The 24,871-nt window shown below is 41.9% G+C and overlaps 1 protein-coding gene across 1 annotated transcript in view; it reads right to left on the minus strand.

The window, feature by feature from the left end:
• Positions 1 to 24,871, minus strand: part of TRMT6 (tRNA methyltransferase 6 non-catalytic subunit) — a 52,572-nt gene that overhangs the window by 19,579 nt on the left and 8,122 nt on the right. Inside the window, exons 2-4 of the mRNA XM_089665306.1 lie at positions 13,773 to 13,856; positions 10,986 to 11,110; positions 3,812 to 4,188 (exon numbers count right to left, since the gene is read on the minus strand). Of these exons, the coding sequence (XP_089521432.1) occupies positions 3,812 to 4,188; positions 10,986 to 11,110; positions 13,773 to 13,807 (537 nt within the window). The 5' untranslated portion in view covers positions 13,808 to 13,856. The remainder of the gene's footprint in view (positions 1 to 3,811; positions 4,189 to 10,985; positions 11,111 to 13,772; positions 13,857 to 24,871) is intronic.

Genomic DNA, 24,871 nt, shown 5'->3' on the forward strand with positions numbered 1-24,871 from the left:
TCCCTGGCACCCAAGCAGGCTTGCTCCCGAGCTGCAGCTTTGTGTGTCCATTCATACACAGAGCCGTGGCTTGGCCCCGGCCTCACCCTCTCCTTATTGGCTCACTGGTTGCGATTGACAGCAGGAGGAGACAATGTATCACGCTGCTGTCTCAGCCAATGAGAAGGGAAAGTCCCTGGAGAGCTGAGGCTCTTGTGCGCATCGCTGGATCGTGATGAGGATCAGGTAAGTATTGGCAAGGCTGCTGCGCACAGAAGGCTTTGGGCATTTACAACCACTTTAAGTAATGTTTAAAATCTTTTTTTAAAGAAAGAAGCAGCAGCCACCAGAGGGATACACATCATTAGAGGTACCTTCTTGATATCTAGTTCATACCCCAATAATGGTTTTGCCCAGACTTCAGCTTTAAGCAACACTTGTAGGTCCTCCATCTCATACTGTGACTGTACAGTAAAAGGAGAAGCAGCAGACTGATGAGTTCAGTTGTTTGTGACTCTGCTCTCTCCTCCTATCAGCATGCCTCTAGCACAGCCTCTCCTCAGCTGCCTCCTTGTGCCGTTTCTCCCCCTTGTAGTTTAAACTGCTGTGCAGGGACTGCAAAAGGCTGATACCAACTCAAATTCAGCTACTTAAACTTAGTACATTTAAGTGCCACATCCCGCACTGCCATTTTCAAAATATCCTCATTGGTGATTGGCTTCCTCCCTATTCTGTGCTGGCCCATTGTTAATGTTTGCGCCTGATCTTGCTCATGCACCATGCAAGATCTAGTGCGGCTTGTTATGGTTCACCAGCATATGAGCCAAATCAGGCAAGATCTTCCTGGAAATCACTGGTGATCTAGCCTTCCCAGGGGGCATCTGTGAAATCCTGGCTACGCCACCAGTGCTTACTGAAAACCAGGAAGAGGGAAAAAAAAAAAAAATAAGGTTACACAAAAAACTTTGATTCTACAAATGAATTCAGGGATGTGCATACACAGCTGATTTTTGTGGCATTAAAGGTCTGCTTTAACCACTTGCCCTCCAGAGGATTTACACCCCTCCTGACCAGGCCATTTTTTGTGTTACTTTAACTGACAATTGCGTGGTCATGTACCGCAGCATCCAGATAAAATGTACGTCCTTTTTTTCCCACGAATTCAGCTTTCTTTCGGTGGTATTCAGGGGCGGACTGACAACTCATGGAGCCCCCGGGCAATAGGGGATCATGGGGCCCCCGTGTCCTTGCCCAAACTCAAAAAAGCCTATGAAAAAGGTACCAGGGGCATCTCATGGGGCCCCCTTCTGACCCTGGGCCCTCGGGCAGTGCCCAAGTTTCCAAATGGTCAGTCCGCCCCTGGTGGTATTTGATTGCCTGTGTGTTTTTCATTTTTTGTGCTATAAGCAGAAAAAAAAAAAAAAGACTGACCATTTTGAGAAAAAAAAATATTTTGGACTTTTTGCTGTTAAATATGTCCAGTAAAGAAAATGTAAAAAAAAAAAAAATCAAATTTCAGCATAAATTTAGGCCAAATGTATTCTGCTCCGTGTCTTTGCTAAAAACAAAATCCCAATACGTATAAATTAATTGGTTTACGTGAAAGTTATAGCGTTTACAAATGGCGGTATAGATACTGGGATTTTTTGCTTTCCCTGCTAGTAATGGAGGCGATCAGCGACTTTTAGCGGGACTGCAGTGGGCATTCTGACACTGGGGGGGAACCAACTTGTTGTCACGGACATCCCCAGTGACACCACTACAGTGATCAGTGCTAAAAAAACAGCACCGACACTGTACTAATGACACTGGGCAGGAAGGGGTTAATGTGAGGGGCGATCTAAGGGTTAACTGTGTGCTGGGAGTGTTTTACTGGGGGGGGGGGGGGGGGGGGGTGCTTCACTGCAAGCACACTGATCGGGATGGTTGTGCTGTGCACAGCCATCCCGAGAGTGTGCCCGAGCTGACAGGGAGGAAGACTGTTTGTAAACAAAGCAGCCCTCCTTCCTGTCAGTGATTGTCAGTAATCACCGGGCGCCGGCAAGTAATTACCGGCTGGGACATGGTGATTGACATCAGTGGCCGCAAATGGTGGCGTGGGTAGGGCGAGCGTGTGACTCATGCGCGCCCCCTACCCAGAAATGCAAAATCACGTAGCAGTATATCTGCTATACAGCGCCTGGTAAGCGGTTAAAGTGACAGTATCACTTTTAGGGTCACTTTATAAAGGAACACTGTAAATTTGGCACGCTGGTGTTAATTTCATTTACAAAAATATTTTATATGATGGCATTAACACTATTTTAGTTGATTAAAATATGACTAAAACTAAAACAATTCAGATGACTAAAATATGACAAAAACTAAATTGGCATTGTAGTCAAAAGACCAGAACTAAAACTAAATTTGAATTTGACGTCAAAATTAACACTGGTTTATATAACGTTATATAACTTATATAATTTTGACCTCAAATTCAAATTTAGTTTTAGTCAGGGTGGATAAAAATCAATGATTTGTTTAAAAAAATAAAAAAAAAAATCAGATTTTTTTAAATTTAAATCGGATTTTTTAAAATAAAATGCTTTTTGAGGAAAATATATTACCATCCAAAGGTTATTCCATCATGAAATAAGGATTAGTTTTTTAATTATGTAGAATAAGGCTGTATATGTTTAATTTTTTTGGTAAATAAATTCCATGAATCCATTCACAATGTCATGCTCTTCCAGAGGTGTTTGTAAGATTATTGGGCAGTTTCTCTGCCTACAAGATATTATCACAGATGTTGGTTTACTTTTGCAGTTCTCAAAACTGAATTTGACTCAGCGGAGATCACATGCCTCTTCTTCACAGCAAAAATGTTATAACATGAACAGAGTTAAGAAAAAGACCTTCATCCTAACTTCTACAAACCTATGAATACAGAATCAACCCCTTCAGTGCTAAGTTTCAAGAAGTTCAGTGAATAGAATAGAAACAATATTTTTCTGATTGTTTGGAGTGGAATAGATCTGCACAAGAAGAAAGTGAAACTAAGTGTGAGGAGGAAGGGGCTGACAGTCTAAGTTTCTTACAATATAGATATTTTGTTTAGCCAAATTAGTTACCAAACATGGATGTTTAAGCAAATAACATATGCTGGAATGTTATTGTTTCAGTTGAATAAATCTATTTAAATTGTTATTAAGGTAATGATTATTTTTCTCCTTCCTAAGTACAACAGAAAAGTTGTCCAAATATGAATGATTAACCTATTAAACTGGGGATAAAAAAACTAATATGAAAAGTTGGTATTCTAAAAATCTTCATCTACTTGCATATTAAAGTTATACCAGCAAGAATTAGTCTTTATGTAGAAAACTAGGATTTACATCAAGCCTTACTGACTAGTGATTTAAATCAGTTTGATTTAAAACAAATCCACCCTGATTTTAGTTATAGTCTTTTGACTAAAATGCCAATTTCATTTTTGTCGCATTTTAGTCATCTGAATTGTTTTAGTTTTAGTCACAATGGCGAAATCTGTATCTGTAGTGCATGTTCAAACCTTAATGCCATAAATAACATGTTATTAGATTTTTACTCCAGAAGTATATAATGGGTTTGAAAATTCTAGAGAAATGCTTAAATATTCATTACAATTTAACTAAATCCATTAGATTTTAGTCGAATTAAAATGTACTGGAGATTTTAATCGACTAAAATATGACAACCACTAAAACAATTTTATTGACTAATATACGACTAAAACTAACATGGCATTTTGGTCAAAAGACTGACAAACACAAAACCAAAATTTGACGTCAGAGTTAACACTGCTGGTACTTACAATCTGTTTCTTTTCGGGATCCTGGCCTCTCTCATTGCTTTCCTCACCAGAGACTTCCATCTCCTCTTGGTTCTCCGGTTGGCTAGAGTCCGCCGAGCCTTCAGGTTCTGTGGCAGGACAAGAGTCTTCATCGACGTCCTGAGCAGGTTCTTGTTTTTCAGCAGCTGACCCATTGCTTTCCTCATCACCACCTTGTACAGAGTTCTGCTGTGCAGAAACACGGCTGTGACCAGAGAAAGTCCCAGAGATCAGACTCTCCACTTTACTGAGCGGAAATTCATACAGGGATTTGTAGAAGGATTTGGGAAAACCAAAGCAATCTGTTGCGGCTCTAACAGGTCCAGTGCCTGGGTACATCTGGATAACAGATCCAAATCCTTGGAGAGAAAATAAATAAATAAATAAATACAGGGAAATTACAATTCTTGAATTTAGGTTCCAAGATTTTTTTTTTTAAGCACAACAAGAATATGGCCCCACAGCATGTGTTTATTTTGGGTGGAGGATAAACAGATCATATTGTGTACAAAAATGGACATACTAAAATAATGTGGACCTCAGTAGCCAAGAATCACATTCTAGGAGCCAAGAAGGAATACACAGTTAAAGAAAGATTGGACAAATGAAAGACTGAATGAAGCAAATCAGATTAGGGAGCAAAGAGGGAATATGCAGAGGAAGAGAATGAAAAGAAAAAAAAAACAGACAAAGAAAAAAAAAGAAAAAAAGAAAAGGAAGAAAAGAAAAGAGAAAAAAAAAGAAAAAAAGAAAGGAAGAAAAAAAAAAAAGAAAAAAAGAAAAAAGGAAAAGAAAAGAAAAAGGAAAAAAAGGAAAAAAAAAGGAAAAGAAAAGAAAAAAGAAAAAAAGAGAAAGAAAAAAAGAAAAAAAGAGAAAGAAAAAAAGAAAAAAAGAGAAAGAAAGAAAAAAAAAAAGGAAGAAAAGGAAAAGAAAAAAGAAAAGAAAAAAAAGAAAAATGAAAAAGAAAGAAAGACAAAAAAGAAAGAAAAAAAGAAAAAAAGAAAAAAAAAAAAAGAAAAAAATAAAGGAAAAAAAAAAGAAAAGAAAAGAGAAAAGAATAGAGAAAAGAGAGAAAAAAAAGAGAAAAGAAAAAAAGGTAAAAGAAAAGAAAAAGGAGAAAATAAAAAAGTAGAGAAAAGAAAGGAAAACAGATTAGGGAGCCAAAAGGGATTACACAGAGTTGCGATTTTTCTGCTATAAATGTATATTTAAAGACCCAAGAAAAAAAATGTAATATATTGCATTGTACCAGTCCTTTGATGCAGTGGCTGCATTCACTTTTTCAGGCCTTTTTCCCTTGGTGATCCTGCCAGTAACACACTTCATGTCCTAGGATAACATTCACTGCACTGTACCCATGAGGTAGCAGCATTGTCATTCATGGGCAAGACTACAAACACCTCCACCCCTCCAACAACTGCACTATTTATCCATGACATAAGGGGAGGTGTTCTCTAGTTCTGAGACAAACAGTGGGTATAGAAAAGAATCTGAATGAAGACAGACACAGTTTTTGTTTTATCTAGCTGTATTTAGTGCATCCTATAACATTCGAAGTGAAAACACCAACATTTCAGGGTAAAAAAATAAATAAAAGAAACAGAATCACTTAATTGGAAAAAGAATCAGACCTGGAGCTCTCCACCCAATGCTTGATCTACTTCAGTTAGAGATTGCATTCGATTGCAAAGACATTGGGGTTCATGGGTCCCTGCTCTAGGTCCCATGCTCTATAAATTTGTTTAGATGTATCTTTGATTATCCCAGAAATTGTTTTCGTAGACCATTATCCACGAAATCTTCCTTTTAACCTGTGCTAGGAAAGCCGTGGGTTTTCTCCACGTTTCGGCGATAGTAAGTCTGGCTGGCAAGAAAATAAAGAATACAAAATCTTTGTGAACATCAGGAAATATCTTGATGGGTTCCTTTAAGTAGAGCTTTTTGGGGTGCCTGTGGAATTTGCAGCGCCGTAATGTACTGGAGCATTGAGAAGTCCCCATTCCAAAATCCCCTGATCTGGGGGCATTCCCACCATATGTGGTACATCAAGCCTCATACATACGGCACGTCCTCAAAAAGTAGGTTCCTAGATACGTACATCTTTGACATTTTGATTTAGTGACCCAATAGGGTCTCTTGAAAAGAAGGCCTCTGTCTCTGAAAACCAACTATCCAAAATTATGAAGGAGTCCCTTTTACAATGCTAGTGATCCTTCAGGTCTGCACATGCTAAAGTACTAACTTTCCATACATAAAACATGCAGACCATGAGATAGACAAGACCAGTAAATCCTGTGTATTACCTACACAATCATTACATAATTTATGACTGTCATAGGAACCTGCCATGGTTGTGTTCTCTACGAATATGAGCAACAAAGGAAAAACACGAACGCTCTTCGTGTCCTATTGTGTTCAACACCTCTGCAACATGACTGATCCTGGCTCCAGGCTGTATGTTTACTTACAGACACAGAGATTTAACTCTGCTCTGAACATTGCCATCAATGAAAAGGGCTGACGCAGTTAACATCAATATTACAAAAGAAGGGGAGCGCCGGACTAAGAGAAGTCATTATACTTCCAAATCCTTTTCGGAATTGTAAATGTTTTCAACACAGGGGCACTTGTAGAAAAGAACATTGTGAGAAGGTTAACAAAAAAATCTTCCATTTGTAATGTGAAAGAAAAATGGTCACCCTATTTCTCTAAAATGCTTTAGCACCTGTACAATATTAGTCAAAACCCCCCCCCCACACACACAAAATGCATGGCGAGTGCCTTCTGACAGCAATGTAGATGTGACACTGAAAGTATATGTAAACCTAGTCACTAAAATCTCATATCAGCTTTAAAGCAGACCTTCACCCTCTTCATCCAACTTTTCATTAGCTGCTCGCCTACAGGGACAAGTTATAATTTTTCACATACATCGTAAAATCTGCATTTTTTGCTAGAAAATTATTATTATTATTATACAGGATTTAAATAGCGCTAACAGGTTACTCAGCGCTTTACAATATAATGGGAGACAATACAGCAACAATACAATTCAATACAAGAGGGTTAGGAGGGCCCTGATCCTTGGGGCTTACAATCTAAGAGGGAGGGGCTAGTGGTACAAAAGGTAGTAACTGTGGGGGATGGACTGGTTGGAAGAGTAGAAGATTCCATTATTAGCTGAGGGCAGGATAGGCTTCCCTGAAGAGATAGGTTTTCAGAGATCGCCTAAAAGTGAGCAGAATAGGAGATAGTCTGATAAATTGGGGTAGAGAGTTCCAGAGGATGGGGAAGCTCTGGAGAAGTCCTGGAGACGAGCATGGGAGGAGGAGATGAGGGAGCTAGAGAGCAGGAGGTCGTGTGAGGAGCGGAGAGGACGGTTTGGGTGATATTTGGAGACAAGATTGGAGACGTAAATGGGGGCAGAGTTATAAATGGCTTTATATGTTATTGTTAATGTTTTGAATTTTATCCGTTGGCAATGGGAAGCCAGTGGAGGGATTGGCAGAGAGGGATGGAGGACACTGAGTGGAGGCCAGTGGAGGGATTGGCAGAGAGGGGTGGCAGATACAGAACGGTTAGTAAGGTGGATGAGTCTGGCAGCAGCATTCATGATAGACTGAAAAGGGGATAGCCTGCGATGAGGTCGGCCAATGAGGAGGGAGTTACAATAGTCAAGGTGAGATATAACAAGGGAGTGAATAAGTTGCTTAGTAGTTTCTGAGGTTAGGAACGGCGTATCTTGGAGATGTTGCGGAGGAGAAGTCTACAAGATTTGGACAGTGATTAGATTTGGGGGTGAAAGGACGGATTACACCTAGTACCCTGGCACGTGGGGAGGGACTGATGGTTGTATTATTGGTCTTGATGGAGAAGTCAGTGGGGAGGGGGCACGGGCTGGGGGGAATACTAAGAGCTCAGTTTTGGAAAGATTGAGTTTGAGGAAGTGGAGTGACATACATGCCGATATGTCACTTAGTAGGTTAGTAATGCGAGAGGAGACTGAAGGGGTGAGGTGAGGAGTAGAAAGATAGATTTGTGTGTCATCAGCATAGAGATGGTACTTGGGAGTTTATCACGTGACCAAGGGAGGAGGTGTAGATGGAGAAGAGAAGGGGTCCAAGGACAGAACCTTGAGGAACCCCTACAGAAGGAGGGAGTGGAGAGGAGGAGACAGAGTTATAGGTAATGCTGAAGGAGCGCTGCGATAGGTAGGAGGAGAACCAGGAGAGAGCAGAGTCTGGCAAAAATAGTTATAATCCTACACCCACCATTGATCCAGAGGAAGGCAAATAAACCCAGCAAAGCACGATCCAATTTGCTCCTGCAGGGAAAAAAAATTCCTTCCTGATCCGAGAGGCAATCGGATATTCCCTGGATCAACTTTACCTATAAACGTTAGTATCCAGTTATATTCTGTGTATCTAGGATAGAATCCAGGACTTTTTTAAAGCAATCCACTGAGCTGGCCAGAACTAACTCTTGAGGGAGTCGTCTATTCCACATTTTCACAGCTCTCACTATGAAGAAACCTTTCCATGTTTGGAGATTACATTACTTTTCCTCCAGATGTAAAGAGTGCCCCCTTGTCCTCTGTGATGACCCCAGGGTGAATAACTCTACACTGTTCTGGAAGCTGAGGCCTTGAAGGAAAAAAATGTCGATAGTTTTCATCACACATTTGTGCAGTCGTTTCAAATTAAAATTTTCAAGAAAAAAAAATCACACACCTAAATTTTAGTGCACAAAAACACAATATAATACCCATTTTTTGCTAAAATATAAAGGACAATATTGCATCGAGCAAATAGATACCAAACATGTCAAGATTTAAAATTGCGCATACCTCTGAAATGGCAACAAACAATGGTATCTAAAATTGTCCATAGGGGATGCTTTTAAAGTCTTTATAGGTTACCAGTTCAGAATTAACTGTGAGTTCTGGTGCTAGAAGTATTGTTCTCACCCCAACATGTGTGCTAATACCTGACATGTGTGGTGCAATCACCATTTACATACGCACGCCAGACCTTCATGTGTGTTTGCATTTGTGTGCATGCACAGGAATGTTTTTAATTTTTTTGTTTTTTTTTAAACTTTTGCAAGAGAAGGGAGGAGGGATACAAAGAAAAGAAAGTATCAAGTCAAAGGCCCTAGAGTTAATAGAACATTTTGGGACATCCTCTAGCTTCATATATCAACTTATACAATGGTAAGGTTTGATTGATAACCCTCTTCCATAACCCAATGTGTAAGGTCCTCGTACGGGTCCAATTGAGTACAATAGTCTTACGGGCATAATAAATTAAAAGGCGAAAGGAAGTGCTCAGAGATGGTAGACATTTCCACATCCTCAAAATTTTCCTAATGGACACCATTAAGGGCAACAAATATTGGGAAGGTCAAAGGTATCAGGAATAAAAACCGTCACCTACGACCAAAAGGGTCATATCCGATTACATCCCCAAACCATATGTAGAAAATCACCTGTCTCACATTCACATTTATGACAAACGGGAGTGACCCTCCTATACGTTTTAAACAAACGGGCCGGAGTGTAGTACACTCTATGTAAATAATGTAATTGAATAAGCTTGTCTTTGGCTGATATCACGGTCTCAGTGTGGGAATTAAACAACTCCTGCCAATTTTCAGGGCAAACATCAGGAATATCTCCCAACCACTTGTTCTGAATATGCAAAAAGGTGGGAGTCTGGTCTGTCCAAAAGCAAAGAGTAATAGGAGGAGATCAGCCCTGAATGAACTGGACGGAGAATGGCTCGTTCAAGTTTTGAATTAGTAAGGAAAACGTTGTGGAGACCAATCTGAGCCTCTATAGTGTGTCTACGTTGTGCGTAGTGGGAGGACCATTGCAAGAAGACACAAACCATGGCGTAGTTGCGCAAAAGATCTGAACGTGCCCACCTCGTACAGTTGCTGTAGGTAGATTAACCCTTGTCTTGCCCATAAGTGACCACAGGGGAGAGAGGTGAAATGTGGTAGTCGTAGATTATTCCATAGTGGTTAATTAAGAGAACAAATATGGTCTTGTTCAGCTGAGGCAATAGAACATAGTTTATAAATATGGAGGGACATACCAAGAATAGAGACACCACCTGTAGTATGTAAGGATTCTAAATAACAAATTAGATAGGGTTTCAAGACTATCGCAGCTTCCATCGAGGTTGCTACGTTGTGCAATTGTGGGAACATCCACCTGTAACAGAACCAGACCCCGACTGCACTACGTTATTTCCGTTCGACTCCCGCTTCCCTGTCCGAACACAGATCCACAGACACCACCGCTGACCACACAAGACGAGACAGCACCAGAAAGTGGGCTGCTTAACACAGACACAAGATATATACATTCAAGGGAACAACCCACCTCCAGGCATAATGACACAGGGCGGGGCAAACCAAAACTAGTAACCAGAGACACACAGCTGACACCCCCCACCAAGCTAATACACAAACACATACATCCCATAATAGTTTGCTCCCAAGCCAGACACACAATAGAACAATGGGACAACCACATGACATTAAACAATGAACAACCTACACACCCCACCTATACATGTTTACACAATATCAGGACATTCCACCCTTTGCCCCTAACAGGCACAGGGTGACTTACACATAAGAGGGATATGGGGAGCTGAGACAGGGGTCTCCCCACCTCTCCAAAGGGGGCTGTGTTCCATGGGCCCCCCCACCAAAAGTCACTCTTGTCACACCACCAATGTACATAGAAAAGTTGGGTGATATAGTAATACAATCTCAAATTAGGAAGTGCCAAACCTCCCCTTTTAGCGGGTAGTTATAGAGTGATCAAAGACTGGAGTTCAGCTTTAATGTAATTGTCATTAAAAACCTTTGACACTTCTGAAATGCTTGTAATTATACCTCAGTATACCATAGTAACATCTGACAAAAAGATCTAAAAACACCGAAGCAGCACACTTTGTGAAAATTAATATTTTTGTGTCATTCTCAAAACGCTTGGCCGGGTCTGCACAATCACTTTAAATTGGAGGCCTTACGTCAAGCATGGCCAACGCTAACTATGGCTTAGGTTTCCACCGATCTTTTACGATGCTTCAAAGACTGAACAGATTAAATGTACAAAATATATGTTGCTTTAATGTCTTACCTCCCATGCGCTCCATAACGGAACCCAGCACTAAACCAGCGCACGTTTCCATGACAATCACTTGACTGCCCGCGTGAATATTCCCCAACGTCAGCATCTGTGCCAATGTATCATAACGAAGCTGGCTGGCAAGATAAAAGAAAAACCATGATCTTTCCACTCCACGGAACATTTGTATTTGATAGATATTGGATCTTAATTCTGGATTTTAGAGGAAAAAAGAGATTGAAAGAGGCACTGTAGCCATTCAGGATAAACTGTAGAAAAGTTATTTCCTGGGGGATCTGTACCAAATGCTGTCATCACACAATGAGTCAATGCTGTAATAAGGTCATTTTAATACCAAGCACTTCAAAGCTCTGTGTGGACATACGGGAGAAAAAGGCTTTAGTTTAACCACTTGCACTGCTCCCGTCTGGCCGTTTATGTACATGGGCCGGACGGGAGCAGTGCAGGAGCGGGTTGCCGCTCATAAATGGCACCCGTATGTTCAAGCTCTGCGCACTCCCAGGGAGTAAGCAGCACCGCAACCCAGTGCCTGCTGACACAGTGGAACACCGATCGCTGTACGGGACCTCTGTTTGAGGTCCCGGTCATGTGATCACTGATTGGCCAATCAGTGATCACATGAACAGTAGTAAACAAGATGTCACTTCCTGCCATCATTGCTAACTGCTTGTGAAATCTGTGATTGATCACAGAGGTCACATGGTACAAGGCTATTCACAACAGCCTTGTACCATGTGACAAGCTGTGACCAATCACAGCTCACACAGTATTTCTCAATGGCTGCAAGAATACAGTCAGAGAGAAGGAGAAATGATTGCTTTTACAGCCTTTATGGGTGTAAAAGCAATCAGTGTAAAAAAAAAAAAAAAATCTTCATCACCCGCCACAAGTAGTACAGTGTCACTATGGTGACACTGTACTGCTAGGATGACAGCATGTTAAAAAAAATAAATCTAAAAAAACACATTTTTTGGAAAAATTATAATTTTTGGTTATAAAACTAATTTGGGTTTTTATTTTTTTACTAAAACGATAACTGAATACATTTTGGCCAAGATTTATGATGAAATACTATTTATTTGCAAAATGTTATAAGAAACACTTTTTTTCAAAATTTTTGGACTTTTTCATTTATATAGCAAAAAAAATAAAAATTCCAGTGGTGAATAAATACCACCAAAATAAAGTTTTATCTTTCTAAAAAAAAAATGCTAAAAAATTCATATGGGTACAGTGTTGCATGACCGCGCAATTGTCATTCAAAGCGTGATAGCGCTGAAAGCTGAAAATTGGCTTGGGCAGGAAGGGGGGGAAAGTGTCCGGACTGGAAGGGGGGGGAAAGTGTCCGGACTGGAAGGAAGGGGGGGGAAAGTGTCCGGACTGGAAGGAAGGGGGGGGAAAGTGTCCGGACTGGAAGGAAGGGGGGGGAAAGTGTCCGGACTGGAAGGAAGGGGGGGGAAAGTGTCCGGACTGGAAGGAAGGGGGGGGAAAGTGTCCGGACTGGAAGGAAGGGGGGGGAAAGTGTCCGGACTGGAAGGAAGGGGGGGGAAAGTGTCCGGACTGGAAGGAAGGGGGGGGAAAGTGTCCGGACTGGAAGGAAGGGGGGGGAAAGTGTCCGGACTGGAAGGAAGGGGGGGGAAAGTGTCCGGACTGGAAGGAAGGGGGGGGAAAGTGTCCGGACTGGAAGGAAGGGGGGGAAAGTGTCCGGACTGGAAGGGGGGGAAAGTGTCCGGACTGGAAGGGGGGGAAAGTGTCCGGACTGGAAGGGGGGGAAAGTGTCCGGACTGGAAGGGGGGGAAAGTGTCCGGACTGGAAGGGGGGGAAAGTGTCCGGACTGGAAGGGGGGGAAAGTGTCCGGACTGGAAGGGGGGGGAAAGTGTCCGGACTGGAAGGGGGGGAAAGTGTCCGGACATGAAGGGGGTGAAAGTGTCCGGACATGAAGGGGGTGAAAGTGTCCAGACTGGAAGGGGGGGGGGGGGGGGAAGTGTCCGGACTGGAAGGGGGGGGGGGGGAAGTGTCCGGACTGGAAGGGGGGGGGGGGGAAGTGTCCGGACTGGAAGGGGGGGGGAAGTGTCCGGACTGGAAGGGGGGGGGGAAGTGTCCGGACTGGAAGGGGGGGGGGAAGTGTCCGGACTGGAAGGGGGGGGGAAGTGTCCGGACTGGAAGGGGGGGGGGAAGTGTCCGGACTGGAAGGGGGGGAAAGTGTCCGGACATGAAGTGGTTCAGCTTTAAACATTCCAGGTACGCTCTTCAAATGAAATGGTGACTATTTGTGATATACTTAAAAGAGAAGTTCAGGAAAAAAAAATCTATCATACTCTGCTAGGTGGATGCAGCATCGGTCCAATTCTGCATCTGTCGCCCGCCACCGCTAAGATCGAGAACTGAGTGATCAAAGACTGCTGATCGCTCAGTTCTTGGTCTTCCGTGAGCAAAGAGCCGGTGACTATCAGTATGGGTTCAAATTGCCCCACAAAAGGTAGTGATTTTAGGTATCTGCACATTTGTATGAGTACTTGTGCAAATGCTGAGTATCGGCACGGATACCGGTATCGGTGCAATCCTACCACTTACCATGAAAGCTTCAATGAGCCGATTTTGCAGTTATTACAAGTTCATTGTGTACAATGGATAGATATATGTAATATCTTTTTTTTCCCAGCAAAGAATGCACACAAAAACATCAAGCAAAACGCAATGCACTACCAATTACCTGACTGCATTTATCAAGAGCTCTCTTTTTTCATGCACAATACCAGAAATCACAGGGCTCCTTACCAGATTTTCCCGGGCTCTCTCGCATAATACATCATTGCAAGGATCCTCGTAGATGGCTTTAAAATGGAGATATTTGCGTCGTATCTGGGGATTGAAGAAAGTCATGTCACTTGTCTCGTCCTTACAAAAAGGTATTATTGAACTAGAATAAGAAAATGTAACTGGCTTTATCTACATTTAATGAAAGTATTCCAAAAGGATTGCAACAAACGTGAGCAAATTGATTTACTAGAATGGTGGCTGAAAGGAGAAGACCTGTATACTGCAGGTTTACCTGAATTCACTTTCGCCCATATACAAAGTAAATGGTGGATCTTCAAGCCTTTATTAGTAACAAATCTAATGCATCATTTCAACTCCAGCCAAAACCCTTCTAGTTCTGGAGAGATATGGGGGGGGGGGGGGGGGGAGGGTTAAAGCCTCAAGTTTTTTGTTTATCCAACCATATCCTATTAGTTGCCGGAATGAAGGAGAAACGGGAAGTAAGAAAATGTCCTGAAGCAAAGTGAAATCCTCATCTTGATAGTGGCCTCTGGTATTTGTATCCACTCTAGGAGATCTACCCTCTAATGCAGGCCATAGACAGGGAGAAAACCGGCCAAAAAAACGGCCGAAAGAATAATCGGCCAATTTTCGGAACGTTAGTGGGTGAATTTGTCGGCCGTTTTTCGTGATTTTGACACATTTTTTTAATCGGCTATGTTGGAAAAAAACCGGCCGATTTTCACGGCAGTGATAGGCAAATCGGCCGATCTTTTTACCGATTAAAAAAATGCTCATGAGCCGTGACCTGCGAGAAGAAGGAAAAGAAGAAAATGAAGAAATAGAATATGAAGAAGAAGGAGAAGAAATAGAATATGAATAATAAGAAAAAGAATAGAATATGAATAAGAAGAAGAAGAAATAGAATATGAAGAAGAAGAAGAAATAGAATATGAATAAGAAGAAAAGAATATGAATAATAAGAAAAAGAATAGAATATGAATAAGAAGAAGAAATAGAATAGAATATGAATAAGAAGAAATAGAATATGAAGAAGAAGAAGAAATAGAATATGAATAATAAGAAGAAAAAGAATAGAATATGAATAAGAAGAAATAGAATATGAAGAAGAAGAAGAAATAGAATATGAATAAGAAGAAGAAATAGAATATGAATAAGAAGAAATAGAATATGAAGAAGAAGAAGAAATAGAATATGAATAAGAAGAAGAAATAGAATATGAATAAGAAGAAGAAATAGAATATGAATAAGAAGAAAAAGAATATGAATAATAAGAAAAAGAATAGAATATGAATAAGAAGAAGAAATAGAATATGAAGAAGAAGAAATAGAATATGAAGAAGAAAAAGAAAAAAAAGAATTTCAGTCCGCTATTATATTTGACATTTAAAAGTATTGCGGTTGCAACAATGTATCTATTTGTATCCGCATAGAAACATCTGTATCCGAAATGGATACAAATAGATACAATGTTGCAACTTTGCTATACTTTTAAATGTCAAATATAATAGCGGAGCTCTCTGCAGGGACATTGCTGGCTGTAGACGGGACGAAAATTGGCTGATTTTTTTTTACCAATGGTGGTAATGCCGGCCGATTGAACGACCAATTTGTTGTTTTTCAAAAAAAAAAAACAAAACAAAAAAAAAAACGCCGGTTTTCTCCCCGTCTATGGCCTGCATTACTCCTGTTATGTTGGCCATTGTAAATATTTCCGATACAAGATTTCTACTCATTTTGTTTTGGTAACCAGGAAAGAAAGTGAATCAGTTAAAATCTTATCATTTGGAGTCAAGGTGAAAAAAAAAAAAAAAAAAAAAAAAATTCAAAAAAGGAGACCATCCACCCCATAGGACCAAGTCCAGGGTAAAGAAGAAACCATAGAGGTGGGACTTTAAAGTGTGCTGAGATGGCAGATATAATAATATGCAATTATATAGTAGAAACACAAATTATGACAAAAATTTTAAATATCGCATTAAAAGTCAATATGCAAATCCAAAACGGACACCCATGTATTTCTATGAACTAGAGGATGATCATCTGTTTACATCCATTTTTTTGAATGGAAGAAAACCCTGTTTTTCTTCCGTTAAAAAAAACAAACAAAAAAAAACAAAAAACCCCTTGGAACGGACGAAAAACAGATGTAAATGGATAAAAGCGGATGTAACTGGACATAATCCGTTTTTGCGTTGGTAATGGATGTAAAAAAACTGATGTAAATGGATGAAAACCGGATGTGTTTCTTCTTGGAAAAAACATGATTTAACTGATGAAAAAAAAAACGGAACCCATGTGAAAGGACACTACATGTGTTTCAATTGCTTTTTTTTCTGCATCCAAAACGCACAGAAAGTAGGTTATATGGTTGCAATGTCATAGGTCACATCAGTGCTTGCAGTCCCGGTGCGTTCTGGTTGCAGAAAAAAAAAAAGTAGGGCAGCACAGTGGCTAAATGGTTAGCACTTCCTCCTGGCAATACTAGGGTCATTGGTTAGAATTCCAACCACGGCACCACCTGCCTGGAGTTTGCATGTTCTCCCTGTGCCTGCATGGGTTTCCTCCGGGTTCTGGTTTCCTCCCACACTCCAAAGACATGCTGGTACGTTAACTGGATCCTGTCTAAATTGCCCCTAGTATGTGTATGTATGAATGTAAGTTAGGGACCTTAGATTGTACACCCCCACCAGGGACAGATGTGAATGTACAAAATATATATATAATTTATAGTTACAATTTATGGAGATATATATCTATATAGATCTCTATCTATATATCTCTCTATCTATATATATATATATATGCATAAATTGATGGCACTATGTAAGTACCTGTAATAAAGTGGAGGGGGCACTTAAGATTAGTTAGGTTTAGGCTGGAATTCTATTTTAAAGCTGTATTAAATCCAAAACCACAAATATATTGCAGCTTACCAATCATGCGATGTGGTGGCTGCATTAGTTTTTTTTTTTTTTTTTTTTTTTTTTTGAGACTTCCCCCCTCCTCTGTGTTCCCCTGGTGGTATGGCCATTAACACACCTCCTGTATTAGAGTGCCTCTACTCTGGATGAAGGAGCATTTTTGAACTGCAGCATTGTCAGTCTGGGGGGAGGGGAGTGTTAGATGGACTACTAAATTTAGGTACACTAACACATTGAAGCCAAACTCCAGCTAACACTGCAGTTATTATTACTATACAGGATTTGTATAGCGCCACCAGTTTGCTCAGCGCTTTACAAAATTAAGGCAGACATTACAGTTACAATACATTTTGGTACAAGAGGAATCAGAGGGCCCGGCTCGTTAAAACTTACAATCTAGGGAGATACAGCAGTTTTTTTTTTTAAGATCATCATAAACAGCACAAATAATAAAAACAAATAAAAGTTGAATGAACAAATAGTCCCACTCCAAAAATTGTGTGAAATATATAAAAAGTGTCAAAATTTTTTTTTTTTAAATTCAGAAAAACAAAAAATATAAAGTTAAAAAACAAAAAAAAGTCTTTGTTCAAAAAAAGTGTGCTTCCACCATGAACCAGGGCTCCAACCAACATATACCGCACTCACCAGATTCTGGTGAAGTAAACGCCTTTTGGATATTTTAGGGATCCTAGACCCTTCTTTTCAGAGTCTCTGAAAACACCCTGTGGGAGGGACGAAACGCGTAGACGCACTTCCGGTGAGTGGAATGCACACCGTAGCGCTGCGTTTCAAGCGGCCATCTTGTGGTTCTGTGTATACACACTCTGTCATCTTCTGCCAAGCTGTGGGATTTCTGATGCTGTCCTGGATGCAATGAGAGTTGCGATAGCCTTTTGGAGGCAATAAAACATGCTGGTTTTTATTCTATCAAATGTGAGTGGCCTGGTGTTGCCATTATTACATGCTGGGTGTTGCAGTATTACACTAGATGTGTTTTTATTTCTCCTACACTATTTTGGAGCCTGTCTGGGAGGAGAAGTTTGGAGGTACTAGAAGGTGGATTAAATGTCTCATATGGTGGAGTGGAGGTCTGGAGGCTGAAAAGAAGGGTCTAGGATCCCTAAAATACCTAAAAGGCGTTTACTTCACCAAAATCTGGTGAGTGCGGTATATGTTGGTTGGAGCACTGGTTCATGGTGGAAGCACACTTTTTTTTGAACAAAGACTTTGTTTTTTAACTTTATATTTTTTGTTTTTCTGAATTAAGAAAAAAAAAATTTTTTTGACACTTTATATATTTCACACAATTTTTGGACTATTTGTTCATTCTACTTTTATATGTTTTTATTATTTGCGCTGTTTACGATAATCTTATATTTTTTGGTGTTTATTGCACTTATGTACAGCAGCGTTTAATTTATTTATTAATTGGGAATATGCATTTCTTTGGTGCCGGGGATTTATGACTATTAGTTTTTTTTTCTTTTTACCCCTTTTAGGATAAAGATTTTTCATAAATAAGATCTGATTATTGTAAGTGCCCCAGTCAGTGGTAAATGGTTTGCCTCAACACTGTAATTGCTACATTTGTAGGAGAGCTTGTTCTGTTGGAAAACAACAGACTTACGGGCCAGATCACCAGGTGAGAATAAAGGAAAGCCAGCCTAAAGAAAACAAAGGCAGCCATCACCTAAGAATTGGTAAGCTGCAATATAGTAAATGCCTGCTTTTGGGTTTAATACCGCTTTAAGAACATCTGAGCTGCACTTTGAGGTTTGTTGCATAGTGAATAATCTTGTTTTTGACCCGTGTACAACAAGTCATCATTCATTTATAATATTGTGGAATATTTTCCTGCAAAACAGCAGCTGACTTTCATTAATACCAGCTGAAGATATGGAAAATGTCAGTTGGTAATCTTACGAGTTATCCATTTATGAACAGGAAAAAAGTCCATTGAAGCAGTAACAAGACCAGCAAATACTGACGTGTTTCATGAAAAGGTCTTCACATGACAACAGGTAAACTGTGTGTGACTAACGACTCTGCTGAATAGGATAATTGCTTATAGCTGTGGGGCAGACGGAAATCCTAGCTACACTTTCCTTCTATACTGTCATATACTGTCTGGGATTGGCTTGTATCCATATTAATATTTATGGCACGGATACATTTCTGTTGTACTTGTTCTAGAGTTAAAGCCCAACTCTGGGAAAATTAAAAATTATCCACTGCGGTAGGACTGCATCGCACTGGAAGGGCTAACTGCTTGTTTAGGTGCAGGGGACACAAAAAAGAAGATCTACCGTATTTTTCGCTCCATAAGACGCACCTGACCATAAGACGCACCTAGGTTTTAGAGGCAGAAAACAGGAAAAAAAAAATTCTGAACTAATGGACTGCAGACATAGTACAGGAGATGACCAGAGACTGTGGACAGCACAGGGATGACCAGAGACTGTGGACAGTACAGGAGATGACCAGAGACTGCGGACAGCACAGGGATGACCAGAGACTGCGGACAGCACAGGGATGACCAGAGACTGCGGACAGCACAGGGATGACCAGAGACTGCGGACAGCACAGGGATGACCAGAGACTGCGGACAGCACAGGGATGACCAGAGACTGCGGACATAGTACAGGAGATGACCAGAGACTGCGGACAGCACAGGGATGACCAGAGACTGCGGACAGCACAGGGATGACCAGAGACTGCGGACAGCACAGGGATGACCAGAGACTGCGGACAGCACAGGGATGACCAGAGACTGCGGACAGCACAGGGATGACCAGAGACTGCGGACATAGTACAGGAGATGACCAGAGACTGTGGACAGTACAGGAGATGACCAGAGACTGTGGACAGTACAGGAGATGACCAGAGACTGTGGACAGTACAGGAGATGACCAGAGACTGCGGACAGCACAGGGATGACCAGAGACTGCGGACAGTACAGGAGATGACTGCTGACCTTTGGGGAGGGGGGGAGCGGGTACCTGAATTTGACAGGTACCCGCTCTTACTTCCGCGGAGTTGTTCTTTGACCTTACCTGTTCCTCTATCCAGCCGCGCGCTGTCTTCCCGGCTTCTGTAATGGCGCTCGGCATTATTATTATTATTATTATTATTATACAGTATTTATAAAGCGCCAATAGTTCGCTCAGCGCTGTACATTACAAAGGGAGACAGAACATGTGACAGAACAATACCAATACAATGCAAAACATGAGGGGATCAAGGGCCCTGCTCTTTCAAGCTTACAATCTAGGAGGGAGGGGGTGGTGGCACAGGAGGAGATAGCTGTGGGGGATGGAGTGGTAGGAAGAGTGGAGGAGGGAGGCAAGTTAGCAGGGGGTGGGGTAGGCTTCCCTGAAGAGATGGGTTTTCAGGGTGCGCCTAAAGGAGAGGAGAGTAGGTGATAATCTGATGGGTTGGGGCAGGGAGTTCCAGAGGATGGGTGACACCCTGGAGAAGTCCTGGAGGCGGGCATGGGAGGAGGAGACCAGGGAACTAGAGAGAAGGAGGTCTTGTGAGGAGCGGAGTGTGCGTGTTGGGCGGTACTTGGATATTAGGTCAGTGATGTAGTTCGGGGCAGTATGGTGGACAGCTTTGTACGTCAGCGTTAGGATTTTGAATTTGATCCGTTGCGCAATCAGAAGCCAGTGGAGGGATTGGCAGAGGGGGGTGGCGGAGACAGAGCGGTTGGAAAGGTGAATGAGTCTGGCAGCCGTGTTCAGGATGGACTGAAGAGGGGATAGCCAGCGGCGAGGCAGGCCAGTGAGGAGGGAGTTGCAGTAGTCGAGTCGTGATATGATGAGGGAGTGGATGAGCTGTTTAGGCATGACAGCCGGGTGCCTAGTGCACATGAGCGAGAAGCACTTGCGCTTTGAGATTGGTCCGGCGGCTTCTGGGATCTGTCATGTGTCCCAGGTACGGCCTTACCATTCACAAAAAGCACCGCTTCTTGCGCATGCGCACTTGGCACCCGGCTGTCAAGCCCAGCGCCCACACTACAGAAGCCGGGAAGACAGCGCGCCGCTGGATAGAGGAACAGGTGAGGCCAAAGAACAACTCCACGGAAGTGGGAGCGGGTACCTGTCAAATTCAGGTACCTGCTCCCCCCCCTCCCCAAAGGTCAGCAGTCATCTCCATAAGGTCCCGCTGCAGAGCTGAGCGGCCGGCCCGGTATTCTGACACGGCGGCGGTGGAAATACCGGACCGGCCGCTAAATATTCGCTCCATAAGACGCACTAACATTTTCCCCCCTTTTTTAGGGGGAAAAAAAGTGCGTCTTATGGAGCGAAAAATATGGTACTTACCCGATTCTCCATGCACTGCTAAACTGATCCCCAGCAGAGTCTTCTCCCCTATGCTCCAATGGTCTAAGGTCCTGACATAATCAATACCAATGCAGAATACATAGCCCTGCAATGGAGGTGATAATGCCGGGATACAGTTCACTGAGAGCATGGGAGCACCATCTGCCATGGGAATGGAGGATTAGGTAAGGTAAAAACTGGAAACAATTCTCCTCTAGATCAGTGGTCTCCAAACTGCGGCCCATGGGCCGAATGCAGCCCTTTGCTTGCCTGTCTGGCCCTCGGGGTACTATTCCTCCCACTGACCCAAACAAGGAGGCACCATTTCTTCCACTAGCACCAACTATGGGGCACAATTCCTCCCACAGATTTAAACAATTAGGTACTATTCCTCCAAACTAATACCAATGATGGGGCACCATTCCTCCCACTGATACTAATGATGGGGCACCATTCCTCCCACTGATACTAATGATGGGGCACCATTCCTCCCACTAATACCAATGATGGGGCACCATTCCCTCCACTGATACCAATGATGGGGCACTATTCCTCCCACTGACACCAATGATGGGGCACTATTCCTCCCACTGACACCAATGATGGGGCACTATTCCTCCCACTGACACCAATGATGGGGCACCATTCCTCCCACTAATACCAATGATGGGGTACTATTCCTCCCACTGATACCAATGATGGGGCACTATTCCTCCCACTAATACCAATGATGGGGCGCTATTCATCCCACTGACACCAATGATGGGGCACTATTCCTCCCCCTGATACCAATGATGGGGCACTATTCTTCCAAGTAATACCAATGATGGGGCACTATTCCTCCCACTGATACCAATGATGGGGCACTATTCTTCCAAGTAATACCAATGATGGGGCACTATTCCTCTCACGAATACAAATGATGGGGAAGTATTCTTCCCACTGAAACCAATGATGAGACACTATTCCTCCCACTGACACCAATGATGGGGCACTATTCCTCCCACTAATACCAATGATGAGACACTATTCCTCCCACTGACACCAATGATGGGGCACTATTCCTCCCACTGACACCAATGATGGGGCACTATTCCTCCCACTGACACCAATGATGAGTCACTATTCCTCCCACTGACACCAATGATGAGTCACTATTCCTCCCACTAATACCAATAATGAGACACTATTCCTCCCAATGAAACCAATGGTGGGGCACTATTCCTCCCACTGACACCAATGATGGGGCACTATTTTTCCTACTGATACCAATGCTAGGGCACTTGTCCTCCCACTGACACCAATGATGGGGCACTATTCCTCCAACTGACTACAAGCACTATATCATTTTGTTTGCTCCTACTGATGCAACTACAGTGCTCTCAGTCAACCAAAACGGTAATAAACCTCAAACCTGAATATTTAAGAAAGTAAAATTGAGGTTTTGGCATTCTAAAGAGAATGTGTGCACAATTATTAGGCAACTAAATGAAAAATTAAAATGTTTCCATCTCACTTGTTTAGTTTCATCTGTTTTTCAAATACACATTTCTGAAATAAAATAAAAAAATAAAATCAGTGACCGATATAGCCACCCTTCTTTTCAATAACAGTCATAAGCCTTTCATTCATGAAGTTTGTCAGTTTCCTGATCTGTTGACGATCAACTTGTTGTGCAGCAGCAACCACAGCCTCCCAGACACTGCTCAGAGAGGTGTACTGTTTTCCTACATCGTAAATCTCTCTTTTAAGAAGAGCCCACATGTTTTCAATAGGGTTTAGGACAGGTGAGGAAGAGGGCTAATGGCATTATTCTTTCATCTTTAGGCCTTTACTGGCTAGCCATGCAGTGGAGTACTTCGATGCATGTGATGGCACACTGTCCTGCATAAATATCATGGTCTTCTTGAAAGATGCAGACTTTTTCCTGTACCACTGCTTGAAGAAAGCGTCTTCTAAAAACTGGCAGTAGGTTTGGGAGTAGATTTTGAGTCTATCTTCAACCTGAAAGAGGTCCAACAAGCTCATCTTTAACCAGCCCATACACCAGTACCCCACCCTCCATCTTGCTGGCATTGGAGTCGAAGTGGAGCTCTGTGCCCGTTGCGGGTCCAGCCATGGGTCTGTCAAGAGTCACTCTTATCTCATCAATCCATAAAACCTTTGAAAGATCTGTGTTCAGATATTTCTTGGCCCAGTCTTGAAGTTTCAACTTATGTGTCTTGTTCAATGGTGGTCGGGTTTAAGCCTCCCTTACCTTGGCCATGTGTCTGAGCATGGAAAACCTTGTACTTCTGGGCACTCCAGGTAGGTTGCAGTTCTGGAATATGAGAGGAGGATAATGGGTTCCTGGTAGCTTCACGTTTGATTCTTTTCAAATCTTTGCCAGTTCATTTTCGTCTTTGTCTCAACCCGTTCTTGGGACCGTTGACTATTTCCAACAAACGGTTTGATGGTTCTGTGATCACGCCGCAATTTCTGAACAATTTGAAGAGTGCTGCATCCCTATGAAAGACTTTACAATTTTTGACTTATCAGAGTCAGTTATAGTGCTCATGCTGATGGGTACTGCAAATGGGTACACCCCAATGGATGTCAGAAAACTTTTACTTTCCTTTCAGAATCAACATTTTCTGTGGGACACTATACTACAAAATCATACAAATGCAGGCCATTGATTGCAAACAAGATTTGGTAATTTGCACTCACAAATAAAGTATTTTTTCTAATAAATTCAAATTCATTCAAGACCATGTTGCAAAAATGAATACACCCCAATGAAAGTCTTAGGAGAAAAGCTACATTTTAGACAACAAAATCCTAATTAACAAGAATTCAACTACAGGGGAGTCTAATCATTCATTAAACAGGTGTTCAGCAGACAGCTGATTATAAAAAGGGCATTACTTAAAGAAAACCCCTTCCCATTTCATGCCGTCAGAAATTGCACCACATGGAAGAGAAATGTCACAAGGCCTGAGAATTACGATCTCCAGAAATAACCAGGAAAATGCAGAGCAGAAGGGGTTAGGGATTGGATGGGGGGGGGGGGGGGTGGATGGATAGTGTATAGGTTGGGGGAGAGGGGGGGGGGGGGGACAAGGGGATGAGACGATAAATGTTTTGATAATATGCTAAGGTGTTAATGAGTATGTTTGTATAACTTGTTTATCTGAAGAATTTATAAATATTTAACTTTAAAAAACAAGGCCTGAGAAAGAAAATTTCTTTACACAAGAAAAGTGAAGGCTACAAGATCAGCAAAGCTTTACTTATCAGTAAGAATACTGTAGCAAAAGTGATACGAAAATTGAACAAATATGGAACTGCAACCATATCACAGAGACATCCAAGCTGTCCATGGAAGTAACTACCTCAACAGAAGTGTCTTCTGATGAGAAGGATTAAAGAAAATCATCATGCAAGTTCACTGCACTTAGCTAAAGAAGTAAAAAGTCAAACTTGGGTGACTGTTTCCCGTGACACAATACGGCATACATGGCAGAGAAATAGCATGCATGGGTGTTGTCCATGAAGGAAGCCTCTCCTAAAACCCATGCACAAAAAAGCCCGCCTAGAATTAGCCAGGGCCCATGCTGAAAGAAGTCGACTACTAGGAGTCTGTACTCTGGAGTGATGAGACCAAGAAAAATGTTTTTGGAACTGATGGCGTCAAAACTTTATGGTGTCTCAAAGGTGAGAAGTACAAAGAAAAATGCATGGTGCCTACTGTGAAATATGGTGGTGACAGTGTCCTTCTGTGGGAATGCATGAGTGCTGCTGGGGTTGGGGAGCTGCATTTCATTGATGGTATCATTAATTCACAGATGTACTGCTCTATGTTGAA

This window comes from Staurois parvus, unplaced genomic scaffold (assembly GCF_062004578.1).
Source record: "Staurois parvus isolate SC_StPar_1 unplaced genomic scaffold, SC_StPar_1.0 ptg002180l, whole genome shotgun sequence".
Taxonomy (NCBI): Eukaryota; Metazoa; Chordata; class Amphibia; order Anura; family Ranidae; genus Staurois; species Staurois parvus.